Source organism: Pecten maximus, chromosome 14 (assembly GCF_902652985.1).
Source record: "Pecten maximus chromosome 14, xPecMax1.1, whole genome shotgun sequence".
In the NCBI taxonomy this organism is placed as follows: Eukaryota; Metazoa; Mollusca; class Bivalvia; order Pectinida; family Pectinidae; genus Pecten; species Pecten maximus.
In genome coordinates this window covers 30,097,249-30,112,615 of record NC_047028.1, presented here as the reverse complement: position 1 = coordinate 30,112,615, position 15,367 = coordinate 30,097,249, and the positions used below count along the sequence as shown (strand labels likewise).

The 15,367-nt window shown below is 33.5% G+C and overlaps 1 protein-coding gene across 1 annotated transcript in view; it reads right to left on the bottom strand.

Moving 5' to 3' along the window:
* Positions 1-638: 638 nt before the first annotated feature.
* LOC117342848 (alkaline ceramidase 3-like) overlaps positions 639-15,367 on the bottom strand; it is a 32,467-nt gene continuing 17,738 nt past the window's right edge. Inside the window, exons 2-11 of the mRNA XM_033905123.1 lie at positions 14,398-14,508; positions 13,389-13,441; positions 12,997-13,049; positions 10,359-10,440; positions 9,957-9,992; positions 9,553-9,608; positions 8,610-8,711; positions 6,695-6,802; positions 5,876-5,921; positions 639-4,851 (exon numbers count right to left, since the gene is read on the bottom strand). Of these exons, the coding sequence (XP_033761014.1) occupies positions 4,771-4,851; positions 5,876-5,921; positions 6,695-6,802; positions 8,610-8,711; positions 9,553-9,608; positions 9,957-9,992; positions 10,359-10,440; positions 12,997-13,049; positions 13,389-13,441; positions 14,398-14,508 (728 nt within the window). The 3' untranslated portion in view covers positions 639-4,770. The remainder of the gene's footprint in view (positions 4,852-5,875; positions 5,922-6,694; positions 6,803-8,609; positions 8,712-9,552; positions 9,609-9,956; positions 9,993-10,358; positions 10,441-12,996; positions 13,050-13,388; positions 13,442-14,397; positions 14,509-15,367) is intronic.

The following is a 15,367-nucleotide window of genomic DNA, read 5'->3' as shown; positions in this document are numbered from 1 at the left end:
CCAAATTGGGTTCAAATCCATTCATAACTTTATGACAAGTAGCGATTTAAAGGAATTACCACTATTTCCCCTATTGGGCCCCGCCCTTTTGGCCCCTCGGGGGTCAGAGTCCCCATTTATGCAAAATCTGTTCCCCTTCCCCCAAGGATGTTTCTGACCATATTGGGTTCAAATCCATTCGTAACTTTATGACTAGTAGCGATTTAAAGGAATTACCTCTATTTCCCCTATTGGGCCCCGCCCCTTTGGCCCCTCCGGGGTCAGAGCTACCATTTATGCAAAATCTGTTCCCCTTCCCCCAAGGATGTTTCTGACCAAATTGGGTTCAAATCCATTCATAACTTTATGACTAGTAGCGATTTAAAGGAATTACCCCTATTTCCCCTATTGGGCCCCGCCCCTTTGGCCCCTCGGGGGTCAGAGTCATCATTTATGCAAAATCTGTTCCCCTTCTGCCAAGGATGTTTCTGGCCAAATTTGGTCAAAATCCAATATGAACTTTTTGACTAGTAGCGATTTGAAGCAAATGTTGACGGACGGACGGACGGACGGACGGACGGACGGACGGACGACGGACGACGGACGCTGCGCCATGACATAAGCTCACCGGACCTTCGGTCCAGGTGAGCTAAAAACCCTTTCTTGTTTTTGTAAATTTGGTAATAAAAATTTTATGTTTATGTATAAAAATTGTTTCAACTAATTTTTAATAGTTTAAAGTTTTGACATTAGATAGAACTCCGGCCAAACACATGCCTCGTTTGTAAGATAGCAAATAAACCCTGATGTTTTGCTCTTGGGAACAAATTGGCTTTGTAGAGAAGTTTGACAATACACGGAATACATACCAAAATTTCATTGAGGAATTACTAAATATGGAAAACAGAATTTGATAGCAAATTGAAAGAGGTGCTGCATTTGTTTAAAAAATATTCACAGTTGGAGTATTAGAAACTTTTCTTTGTCACTTGAAATTCTACCCCTTACCAAATTACCCAGCTGATTTGTATATTTCTTTACCCCATATAAAATCTTAAATACTGGTTCGATAATGAATTGGCAGTAAATACAAGGCTTATCAAACCAAACAATTTTCATTTTGAGCTGTGAAATTCAAAATAAGGAAGAGTATTGATGTTTTTCAACTCCAACAAAATTTGGTGTCAGAAGTAAACAAATAATTGTAACTCTGAATTAAGATTGTCACATGATCCAAAATTTTATAATATCTCTGGAAGTACCCAAAACATACAAAATATACCCTAGAAAAGGTGACAGGACAAGGTATAGAAGGACATACATGTAACACTTTATCTAAGGAAATTATGTGTAACACTTTATCTAAGGAAATTATGTGTAACACTTTATCTAAGTGACATATACATGTAATTCTTTATCTAGTAATGGACGTATATATGTAACTCTTTATCTAAGGAAAATTTGTGTAACACTTAATCTGATGGACAAAAACAAAGATGGACAAAAATATGTAACACTTTATCTAAGGGAAATATACATGTAACACTTTATCTAAGTGACATATACATGTGACACTTTATCTAAGAGACATAACTCTTTATCTAAGGGACATAACTCTTTATCTAAGGAACATAACTCTTTATCTAAGAGACATAACTCTTTATCTAAGGGACATAACTCTTTATCTAAGGAAAATACACGGAACATTTTAACTATTGGACATATACTCTTTATCTAAAGGGAAATACATGTAACTTTTTATCTAAAGGGTATAAAGTTTGATTTAGTGAAAAACACTTCCATCCCAAGCAGAACTTGTATGAAAAGTTTGGCAGTAGTAAAGGTATGTACACATAAGATATGCGTTTTAAAATGTGACATTGACAATTGTAGTGAGTGACCTTGAGAGACTTACATTAAATGTAGCAAACAAAAAATGCACATTTTAGGGCCAGTATACAGCTGAAGTCTCAACATGAGATAAACCCTTAACCATATCATCAAGTCCCGTCACAAACGTCTTGGTTAATTGAATAAATTTTAAAACAAAAACTAGCCTATCTAACTGAATAAATGCTGTATGAGTAGCTGTCTGTGGGAGTTGATTGACGTAATATCCTAATAGATCGAGAATGAGCAGAAAAATGAATATAGAATTAAATATTATATACTGAAAACTTTAAGGTAGATTTATAAAATACCAGTGAAGATGGTTTGGAATGAAAAATTTATGAACTCCATAGAATGACTTCTGAAAACAATATAACAAGTTAATTTTGTAAAAAGAATGTTTATATGTTAGTTATATTTTGTAGGATAAACAAAAAATACTTGTAAAGGAAGAATAAATATAGAGTTAAGGTACAGGCCAAGCTAGAGAAGTATAAATAGATACATGTAAGTAAAGATAACTATACGTACAGGTAAGTAAAAATAATCTACATGTAGGTATAGATATAATGTAAAATTATAGGAGACTTGTCAACATAATAGTGAATAACATTGAACAGCGACTTAAAGCAAGTAGTGACACTTGTAGATACCTGAACAAGTATACATGGAGAACTTATACAGTAAATACAATAAAGACTAATGATGACTATAAATTACTGTTTTTATCAGTAAATAAGCCCCTGCCCACAAATAAGCCTCCTTCTTCATTACTTCTCAATTTTGAAATAAAATGTAGTCAGCGAAAAGTGGTTCACAAATAAGCCTTCCGCAAAATTCAATAATAGTTTATTCTAAGAAGGGGGCTTATTTGAGGATAAATATGGTACTAAACTTTTACACTAGATGAGGGGGCTTATTTCAGGATACATATGGTACTAAACTTTTACACTAGATGAGGGGGCTTATTTCAGGATTAATATGGTACTAAACTTTTACACTAGATGAGGGGGCTTATTTCAGGATAAATACAGTAAGTCAAAGATAAACAACATAAATGACTAGCTTATAGTTAATTCGAAGAAAGGATATTTTTAAGAAATAAATACAAATAAACTTCTTAATACACATAACTATATAACCATAGTGAGATTTACTTCCCTTTAAGCAATTTTTTTTTATCATTTTAAGACACTTCAATTTTTTCATAGTTAATTACTTATCTATATATACTATTGTTACAGTAACTAAATCACTTATCATTGTTTCTTAATGGAGAGATCTAGCATATTAGCCTATTGTTTGATTTGATAAATAAATTGTACATTGAAATAAGATGATAAAAATTAAGGGATAGAAACCAAATTTATAGAGAATGAACATATAGAGATACTCTACATTATAAAAGGGAAGAATTTAACATTGTACAGTCGCGGAGATGTCACATGTAATTCATAAAAGCATACAGCCACTTGTGGGGTATTTCTTGAAAGCTTGGACAAAATATATCATGGACAGAATTCAGTTTATAAATATAGGACACCGTAAATGAAAAAAAGTATCACACATTGTCAGGAAGACGTCATGGATGTATATTTCATAAATATTGATGCTAATGTTTATCCAGTAGAATATTTTATCAATTTTTTATATCTATACTTTACATATATAAAACAATAAAATAGTTCCTCTTATGTTTTAATAACTTACAAATACATTATGCAGATTGAAGTTTGAAATTATTCCGTTTTACTAAAGTCAATATATTAAAATTGTTCTTCCAAAAATATAAATCAATCTTTTTATACATTTCAGTAGATTTTGCGTGAGGATATGATTTACAGTAAAATTCTGATAACAGTAAATGCAAGCTGTGAAAATAAATAACATAAAACAGCAACTAATACATTAATTCTAACATTTAAAATGAAAATTTCAAGAAAATGAAAACAGGAGTTCTTTGGTCCCCACAGATCTAGATCTGGTTGGAAGAATCTTTCAATAGAGCAAAGTTACATTTCTGTAGCAGTTCAAACAAGATATGTGTAACATGGTAAAAATGTCTGCGACACTTAATACAGATTAAATATTTAAAATCTTAAACAGCATCCAAACATGAAACTTTTCGGTTATTAACTGACAAAGCAGATTTTCTATTGTTTTGTTCATTGTGTCATTAAAAAGTGTTATTACACTTAGTTTTTTTTAAATTTTAAATATTATATTTCAATAATTGATATCAGTAGAAGAAATTGATTGATAATTTCTGAAACTTTTTTTTTTAAATTCACATTCTGAATAATTCTAAAAAAATTATCTGAACTTAATAGGTATGTGATAACTGTCAAAAAATGTTTTAACTTAATTAATGAGAATCGTCTTGAGGAAAATATCTTATAGTCAAACAGCTTCAAAAGTTTACATGTTACATTACCTAGGAAAAAAAATACAGGATAAATTTAATCACACTTTTGGTGAAAGACACATAATCATAAATTACTAATATTATAACACTTAAGGCATTTATTCTGTAGATTGTGAAATTTCTAACTAAGATGATCAGTTGTAAAAATTGGCTACATAGTAGCCAAAATGAAACTACACCAAAGCATAATATTGATAGATAATGAAAATCCCAAAATATCTCCTCTTAAATACTTTTAAGAAAGTTTTAGGAGATCATTAAACATATATTATAATATACCTGTTATCTTCTATAACTAGGTTCTAGTGAAGAGCGTAGTTTTTCTTGATTCGACTCCTTTTCCAAAACCCTTCTCAACTGACGATTTCCAATTCAGCGTTATATTACGCTTAATGCATTTTTCCCTTATATTTCAGAGAAGAATTCTGAAGATTTTTTCCATATTCTATTCAATTGTAATGTCCTTCTGCACACGGTTATGAGGACATTATGCGATGTTTAAATTTTGACTTGGTCAAAGATGGAACTGATAGGTAAGGCCAGAAACCCATCCAAAACTGGAAAGAAAAGAAAAACAATGTCAGCCTTAATTAATTAGAAGATTCCTTAATTGTGTCAACAAGGAATGGTATCAGTAAGCTAATAAACTTTAAAAGTGGTCAAGTGTGACTTTTACTCTTCACATTTGTCAATAACCATCATATTCTAGTCAAGTGTAGATGTAGATGTTACTATGTACAAGTACATGTATATGGTAAGAGTTGCTGTCAAACATTTTATTAACTAAGAAGAGTATGGATCAGATCAAGAACAATTGACAGAACTGCTGAACGTGCAAGTTAAGAACCACTGATTACACTACAATGAATAGCTTAAGTTAAGAACCACTGACTGTTTCATTTACAAACAGGAATATTATTTGTTTTGTTGGTTTGCTGGGTTTATCCATCCCAGAAACAGACAGGGTCATTTTGAGGTGGGGTCTCCTTGTAGTAGCTGGTGACTACCTCAGTGAACAACATACAAGAGGTCCATTGCATACCATCCAGATATATCAGGAATCAATTGTCTAACATATTACTGTACAAAGTTGATAAATATCTGATACCAGTTACCAAATATATAATTATCCAACAAGAAGCCCATGAGGTCATGCCAAAAACTCTCTCTCAACATACTGGTTGGGCTTATTTCAAGAAATGAAACTTTAAGGGACATGGATGGGTTTATTACCAGACATGAGCTCTTTACCAGATGTGGGCTTATTGCAAGACATTGGCTTATTACCAGGCATGGGTTTATTAGTAACCATGGGCTTATTATTAGGAATATGCTTATTACCAATCATGGGCTTATTTCTAGACATTGCCTTATTACCAAACATGGGCTTGTTACCAGGCATTGGCTTACTACAAATAATGGGTTTATTACCAGGCGCATGACTTTATTACTAGACATAGGCTTATTACCAGTCATGGGCGTATTTGAGGAGATTACCCGGTACACATCTGAGATGTATTCATAGATTGCACATACTAAATAGCTTCATGTCAGTAACAAATACTAAGTACAAATACTTACACGAATTTCTGGGTTTTTGTTCAAGTACAGGTACCTTGTGTGTGCACTGAAATGAAAAGTTATCAAAACATTAAAGGGAGGATAATTTATTGATAAATCACCAATCTCCATAACATTATAGAATATCACAGGGACTTGACACGTTCCTATGGCACATATAACAAGGTCATATTGGGCCCAACCCCCAGATCACCAAAGGGCCATGAAATTCACCGTTTTGATAAAGCACCTTACGACCTTTCAATCCTTGAAGAGAATTTGATTCTACCATATTTGGGTCATGGGAAGAGAATTTTTGAAATTTCAGTCAATTTGACACCTTTTTGCCCCCTCCCTAGGGCCCCTAGGGGATTATGGATGACATAATTCACAGATTTGGTTGAGATATGTCCATGGAAGGTTTCTGCAAAAACTTTCATTACAATTGGTGCAAGGGTTTCTGAGAAGTCGAAAATGTCAATTGTTTTCGGACGCACGGCAGATGATAGACAGCGACAGACAAGGCAATTACAATAGGTCACTTAAAACTTCATCTCAGGTGACCTAAAAACTTAAGAGCAGTATGTTATCATATCTTATCAGTCCACCTTAAAATTCAGACTACTAAAATTTTGTGATACAGAAAAATGATACTGCGCCAATGTTTTTGTATGTATATGAAATTAAAGGTTTTGTATGTATATGAAATTAAAGGTTGAGAAAAAGTAACTTTGGAACCCTGACAAAACCTATGAATATAATTATAAAACAATATATGGGATTAAGAAATAGCAGTATATCTGTATATCAGATTAGATTTGCTGATCAACTGAAATCTACCTGAAGAAGACAGATAGGTATGTTCCGACCCCCGCTAGTAAATGCCACCATGCGTGAAGTTCTGTAACTGGGGACAACATTCGTGGCATCACATCCGATCGCACCACTCTGTAAAAATAAACGTAGTACATTTAGAGCCATGTTAAGGGAGACGACTCTCATGGGATAACATCTGATCGCACAGCTCTGTATTAATAAACATAGGTATATTTAGAGTCCTGTAAAGGGAGACAATTCTTATGGGATAACATCCGCGCGCACAGCTCTGTAAAAATAAACACAGTATATTTAGAGCCCTTTAAAGGGACATTATATACAATCAAACAGCTCTGTTTGGTTTATTTTGTTTAACGTCCTTTTAACAACCAGGATCATTTAAGGACGTGCCAGGTTTTGGAGGTGGAGGAAAGACTGAGTACCTGGAGAAAAACCACCGGACTACGGTCAGTACCTGGCAACAGCTGCCCTACGTGGGTTTCATTGTTGACATGTTTCGGCTATACTGTAGAGTTCTGATGACTGATACCCTATAGCAGAAACATGTCAACAATGCTCACCATTAAATTGGACCATTGAATGGTTCTCCGTGTTGGGCTCACCGTATTTATGCACAAATTTCCTTGATTTTTTGGTTAGACCTCTTGTATACACCTGTATCAACAGCAGATTTGTCTGCATTTCTATGATTCTCTAACTTTTCGGACATTGTGTCTACCCCGACCCCCCGTATTAAAATACCCAAACATGGACTAAATCCTTTCATTCCTATAAAAGAAGAAGAATTTTAAAGAACATGCTACCTTTATATTTCCCCTATCTGGCCCCACCTCTCAGGCCCTCTGTGGGGCCAGATCCACTTTTTATACAAAATTGGTTTCACCCAAGGTTACTTCACACCAAATCCTTTCATTCCTACAGAAAAAAGGATTTTAAATAATTTGCCATATTCCCCCTATTGGGCTCCATATTCAGCCTCCTAGGAGAAAAGACCCACTGTTTTTATATGTAAGTTTGGTTCCCTTTCACCCAAGGATGCTTCAAACAAAATTTGGTCAAAATCCATCTAGTAGCTCATGCCTAGTAGCGATTTTTAGGAAAAGTTGAAGGATGGACGACGGACGACGCCCCATTGCATAAGCAAACTGGTTCTTCGGGCCTGATCAGCCAGAATACCCAGCTAACCATACTGAGAAATAAACAGCTGTAAATGTGATATTTAGGCCTAAAACAGGGTTCATACGAATTTTGTGAAACCAAATTCAAGGCCTTTTCAAGGCTTTTTCACTGTCTTAATTGCATATTCAAGGCCCATTTTACATGTCATCTAAGTCATCTTGACAGGGAACAAGAGAACAAAAAGGAAACTTATAACTATCCACTTGATCAAAATACAACTAGACATGGTAATTATTAATGTCTGTAGGGAGGCGACATGGACAAAGTTGAATCCAAATGATCAGTGGCCAGGGTTTCACTTATCCTAATGAAACCTTAATATTCAAGGCTTTTTCAAGACTATAAACCAATTTTCAACGCTTTGCAAAGCTATTCAAGGCCCAAGGTGAAATTCAAGACTTTCTCAAGGCCCGTGCTAACCCTGTAAAAAGGTATGTACACTTGTTATCCTCCCTGAATAAACACATGATCATGAAAAATGTTTTTTTTAGATATACATGTATACATCTCCTAAAATACTCTTATCATGCACACCTAAATACTTACTGTGTTTATCCTGTAATAAGCCCCGGGGACCAATACCATATAGACTTTTATAGTCTTTTCCAAAACAAAATAAAAGAACATTATTTTACATTTTTTGTAACTTTACTGAACTGGGAAAGACAAGGGCAGGCTTATTACCAGGAATTGTCTGTTTGCCGGATAAATATGGTGCCATAACTGACCACAAACTTACTTAAGTTGACCACACAGGTGCTGATCTAGTATCCAGACGATGACCCCCATCACATATGTAGCCAGGGAGGCGATGTATAGTTTTCTGCTATGTCGTAATGTCCTGGAGGTGGAAACATTATGCTGATAAAAAATGTTCAGTTGTTGTTCCGAACAACTTTTTATGATTTACAAAATAAGAGATTCATTACGAATTTTTTTTTTCTTTATTAAGATTTTTTTTTTTTTATTTAGAGATGCATTTAAAACACAAGACTCGCTGACAAAATAATTCATAATAGTTGTAAAAAGTGAATTAAAATGGACAGATAGACTGGATGGATGGACGACATTACGAATATTCAATATTTTACTTACATGTAAGTGATATATATATATCATACATACATACAAAAGACTTGTATATTTCTTTTTCTTATTTCTTTAAAATATTTGAATTATTATAATTACCCTACAAAACACTGTACCTACATTATGATTTTAACTTTTACACAAACTTTATATAATCATAATATTTTGAAAATTATACAATACTTTTGTAATATCTTTATATTTTACACAAACTTTATACAATATCTTGTACATTATACAATACTTACATTATAAGTTATACAATACTTACATTATACGTCATACAATACTTACATTATACGTCATACAATACTTACATTATACGTCATACAATACTTACATTATACGTTATACAATACTTACATTATACGTTATACAATACTTACATTATACGTTATACAATACTTACATTATACGTTATACAATACTTACATTATACGTTATACAATACTTACATTATACGTTATACAATACTTACATTATACGTTATACAATACTTACATTATACGTTATACAATACTTACATTATACGTTATACAATACTTACATTATACGTTATACAATACTTACATTATACGTCATACAATACTTACATTATAATTCTAACAGTGATCACTACCATTGATATCACCATTATACCATAACAAGCCTGAAATGAAACAGAATTTAAATGATTCATTAAAAATTCTACATTGCACCTTTACCCTCTTTCTCTCCAATATTTTGTTCATTTTTTATTTTCTGTGATACTTTTTTAAAAGTTTTAATATACATGAAGCTGTCAACTTAAACCTAAAAAAAAATCTCAAAAAAAAAAAGAAAAAAAAATGCATTGCATTTTCTAACTTTCAGATGTTCTTATATATTTTGTAATATACAATCTTATGATAAGTTTTCGTTTTCAACATATCTTTTTCATTAGCAGATATATGCTCTGAGAAGGGAATCATGAGAATTTAAATCCTGGAGTCTGATAGTCAATCATTTTTTTACTTACCTGGAAGAAAAGTACATACTTTGTTGACACATATATCTGAAAAAGAAATTTATACATTATCATAAATATATTGTGGCATTGATAATTTAAAGTGTGAATACATTTGAACATACACATGTAATTAAATGAAGTCAATTCATGACCCCATGCTTATGATTAAAAGTCATTATAAGTACACTGTATGTATTTTGATCATTTTGGACGATATACATTTCCATTAGTTTTGTAAACATTTTGAATAATTTATTACAGAGTTGTTACCAATTACTATTACATTATTATCTCAAATTTCTGAAGAGGAAATGTAATCGCCCCATAATTAAATATATATTTCATAACTTTTAACATTGGATTTCAAAAGACCATCAAACACATTTATACATAAGGATAACCAGCACTCACCACTGTTATCAGCACAGATATAACAATAAAAAATATTTGTAGAGGGCGATTATGATGATTCTCCGGACTTGTGGTCTCCAATCTGAAAACAAACACACAAAATAATGTATCATATATTTTTTCCCCTATGAGTACATATTTCCATGTAATTCTCAACACAGGGGCTTGACGCAAATTTTCAGGCCACAGTCCATATATATGAATTACAATAATGTGGCCTGGGAATTTGTGCCAAGCCCCTGTGATTCTCAAAAGTGTTTAAAGTGCTTTGTTCTGTTGTCCTACTTTAGAAGTTAACATAAGAATCAAGAAAACTGAAAGGTCAGACAGGGCCCTGTCATGAAGCAATTTATCCCCTATAATCATTGAAAAACCTGTATCACTTCAGAGATGGATGTTTGACATTTGGACTTTAAAAACAATCACAAGGGAGCAAAATATCATTATACAAATCCACCTCCATATATGTTGGGCTAATGGAAATGAAAATAACAGGATAACCTCTTTTGTTAAATTTGATTTGTTTGATTTTTAATCCTAAATAACTTCCCACTAAGGACCAAGATTTGTTCTTGACCTCTAACTTAGTGACCTTGATCTTTGGAAGTTGATTCTTGTTTGATTTCAAACAAATTTGCTTCATAATGTCATAAAAAATGTTTATCAGTGAAAAGATACAAAGTGTGACCTTGGCCATTGACACTGCGATCCTGAACTTGAGCCAGCTGATCATGACCCCTTAGTTAATTCTGACCAACTTTGCTTTATAATGTCTTCATAAAATGTTCATTAATGAAAAGTTACAAAATTCAACCTTGACTTTTGACCCAGTGACTTTATTTAGTTAACCTCTGACTCAGTGACTTTGACATATGGTCAGATGACTCCTTCTTGCTACATAGTGTCATAACACAATGTTCATCAGTAAAGATACAAAATTTACACTTGATATTTGACCCAGTGACCTTGATCCTTAGTCAGATAGCTCCTTATTTAATTCCAACCAATTTTGCTTCAAAATGTCATCACAAAATGTTCATCAATGAAAAGATACAAAATTTGACCTTGACCTTTGTCCTGGCGACCTAGACCTTGACCTCTGACACAGTGACATTGACCTGTTGTCATATGACTCCTTGTTTAGTTCTGACCAATTTTGATTCATCATGCCATAACAAAATGTTCATCAGTAAAAAGATCCAAAATCAATCTTGACCTTTGACCTTGACATTTTGTTCGTAAATTGAACATCTTGACCAAACTTCAAGTAAACCGGTCAATAAATACTTAAGTAAACCGGTCAATAAATACTTAAGTTATCAGTTATCAGTCAGGAACAAAATTTGTGGACAGACAGAGTGATTACTATCAGGGACCCATCTCTCCGATACAGAGCCCTAAAAAGGTTTGTTTTGCCCCGGTTTCCCTGCAATATCATTATCTGCATATAGTCATCTACATGTGGTATTTCGCATTTTAAAAGGATTGCATCCTAGCTAGTCTAATTTTGAACAGACAGGATATCATGGCGAAGTGTTGGCTAGACTTACAGGAAGCTTGTCTCATACTACACAAGGAAATTCAGGAAGTGTCTTGTCTGAGGACAAAACTATGACAGTACATTGAACGGTCCGTGATCTCTTCCTGGTTTGAGATGGAACCACATACTAAGATCTTTATCTGAGGTTTTGTATGTCCAATGATGTTCTATACCAAAGGGGTCGCGATAGCTTAGTCAGTTAAAGCACCGGCCATGTAACCTCAGGTGAAGATCCGAGGTGTATGGTTCGAAGCTCACTACAAGTGTGGGTTTGTGTTTCTCAGGAAGCTAAGAAACGGGCCGGTCTATACTGTTGTAGTTGTGTCCTTGAGCAAGACACTTTATCTTAATTGGCATGTGACAGGCCTCCCTGATTTTGCTTAGTGAGGTAGTCACCAACTACTACAAGGAGACCCCCGCCTCAAAATGACCTTGGCTGTTAATGGGAGTGACAAACCTCACAAACAAACAGCTCTATACCGAGTAACCATCACAGAAGGTTGTTCTGAATAACAAATAAAATCTGACAGCAGGGTGCTATCACTGGAGTGCTACGTATATACAGTTTTATCTTTATTACCAAATTTGAGCAATATATCACACAGCTTTATCTGCTCTGGCCAGATATCAGGAGTTTTTGTTTGGATAACTAGAGTCACATTAGTCTGAATAGAGGTGTATACAGGCAATATTCCTTCACGTGAAATTCACATGAAATTCACATGAAATTCACATGAAATTTTTCACGTGAAATTCACATGAAAAAATTCACGTGAAATTCATGTGAATTTTTTTCACGTGAAAAACATATTCACATGAATTTCACATGAAAAATTTCATGTGAATTTCACGTGAAATTCATGTGAAAAAATTTCACGTGAAATTCACGTGAAGGAATATTGCCTGTGTATATCGAGATCTTCTAAAAAAATGTTTGCTGTCTTTTGACTTTACACAGTACATGTGTAAACGCCATCACTATACATGCAGGTGAAAAGGACCATATTAGCAATTCCTGAATCCTAAATTCATGAAGTATAATCTTAGGAAACTACATATTACTTCAGAGTCTTCAGATGTTACCATTTTTATACTTACTGACAATACAACAGGAAACAAGAGCTATATATCATAGGTAGTTCATCCAGCAGCTGAAACAACAGAGCACAGTTATATAGTTCATATACACTCCAATACACACTACATGTGCAATATTGCTGATGAAGTAGGAGACGCTTTCCCTATGGGAACGCCTGGTCTTATTCTCCTTGGACTTTGTGTTTTTCAAGTGTCTATGATGTAAATCTATAATTTGTATGTACAATGTATTGTACCCAAGCTTCATTGATTTTGAGTTAGAATTCTCGTATTGTCTTAATGTCAGTATTCTCTTAATTTAATACCAACTCATTTGTATTGACTGAAAGATCAAACAAAATAATTTCGAACCATTACACATGCATGTAAAGATATAGGTATATATTACTTACTTGCATACTGTACAATAACGTCATGTGAAAACACCAAGACCCAAAACCCACACCTGTAAGATAATTACAAAAACACTGAGGAAAGAAAGCTATAACTGAAATATATTCTGTATATCAAAAAAATATATTCTGTATTTCAATGAAATATCTTTTGTATATCAACGAAATATCTTCTGTATATATACGAAATATCTTTTGTTTATCAACGAAATATCTTCTGTATATATACGAAATATCTTTTGTAAATCAACGAAATATCTTTTGTTTATCAACGAAATATCTTCTGTATATCAACGAAATATCTTTTATATATCAACGAAATATCTTCTGTATATATACGAAATATCTTCTGTTTATCAACGAAATATCTTCTGTATATATACGAAATATCTTTTGTTTATCAACGAAATATCTTCTGTGTATCAACAAAATATCTTTTGCATATCAAAAAAATATATCTTGTACTGTATATCAACGAATATAAATGCAGATGAACAAAATTGTTAGGAAATATTCATGACCACAGACTTGAACACTTTCATTGAAAACAAAATTTACAAACATTTAAGTATTTCAGGTTTTTAATCTGAAAATTAATTCCCTTTTAACATGCATCAAACTGCTACTTTGTACATATGACAAAATCACAGTCTGTGTCATTAAGCCCACGTTGGGTGGTCAGTAGCCCGAGTTTCCTCTGGCTCTGACACACCAGACAAATGGTGTCAGGGCCAGAGGAAACTTGGGCTAGGTGGTCAGTGGTAGCTCCATGGTAATCTCACGCGTACGTTTCCCTTTCACCCAAAGATCAATGGCTGACACAAAAAGGGATGGGGTCTCCAAGTGGCCCGAGCTACCACCTAGGTTTTCTCTGGGTAATCCACTTCCAATAATAAGACCCATCATACACTTTTGTCTGGGACAATTAATGATCAGTATAAATTGATATAAATTCGTAATTGTTGTCAAATAAAATCTGAAGTTTAAAAATTACGATAGAACAACTTACTTGTAACGCCAATGTGGCACCATTTGTAGCGATTTTCATGATTCTGTGTAATGGCGATGGCTAACACGCTAAACGTTGGGATGATGAAGATGAAATTGGTGATTGTATTCCCTAGAAAATATACAGAAAAGAAATGTACCTTAATACAATATACACCAAATTATCAGGAAATGCATGTAAACTAGAACACAGTGAAAAGCATGTATTTTAAATGTTGTACAACAGCATAATCAACGTCAACTCTCGCAAATTGATAGTTGTCAGCCAGTTTTCTTACAGTGTCAAAATCTAGCACAAAAAGGATGGGTTTATTTGTTTGTTCATTTGCTAAATGGGTTTACCAGCTTCAAGAATAGCCAGGGTCAATTTGAACATAAATTCCTTTTTAACATAATTTTGGGGCAGGGTCTCTGATCCTTGTAGTAGTTGGTGACTACCTCACTGAACAACATATGGGAGGCCCATCACATGCCATCCAGAGCTATTAGGGTATGTAAAGTGTCCTGCCCAAGGACACAACCATGACATCATAGACTGGCCCATTTCCCTGCTTCCCGAGAAACAAAATAATTTTTTTAACTTACAGATAATAAAGCATAACAGGAAATCCCATAGGGATCTTGGCACCCACTAGGGAATGACCTTTATTGAATCTCCGTAAGACTGATCATGATCTTTTCTCTACTCTTAAATTCTTTCTTTTATTCAATTGAAAGCAAGAGAAACCCTTCATATTAAATCTGAGAAAGATCCACCAAAAAATCTCTGAGAAATAGGGTTAATACACTTCAACTAACAAAGAGGAAATTAAATGAAATTCAAGAAATATTTATGAAGACATGAACCACTATAAACCAAGGAGATCTTCGTAACTCGGATCTCGATGGCAAACTTTCAAATTACACAGTGTTGAATGTGGTTGTTATCAACAGTATTTGTCAAAGACAGGCATATCCAAGGACTCCATTGT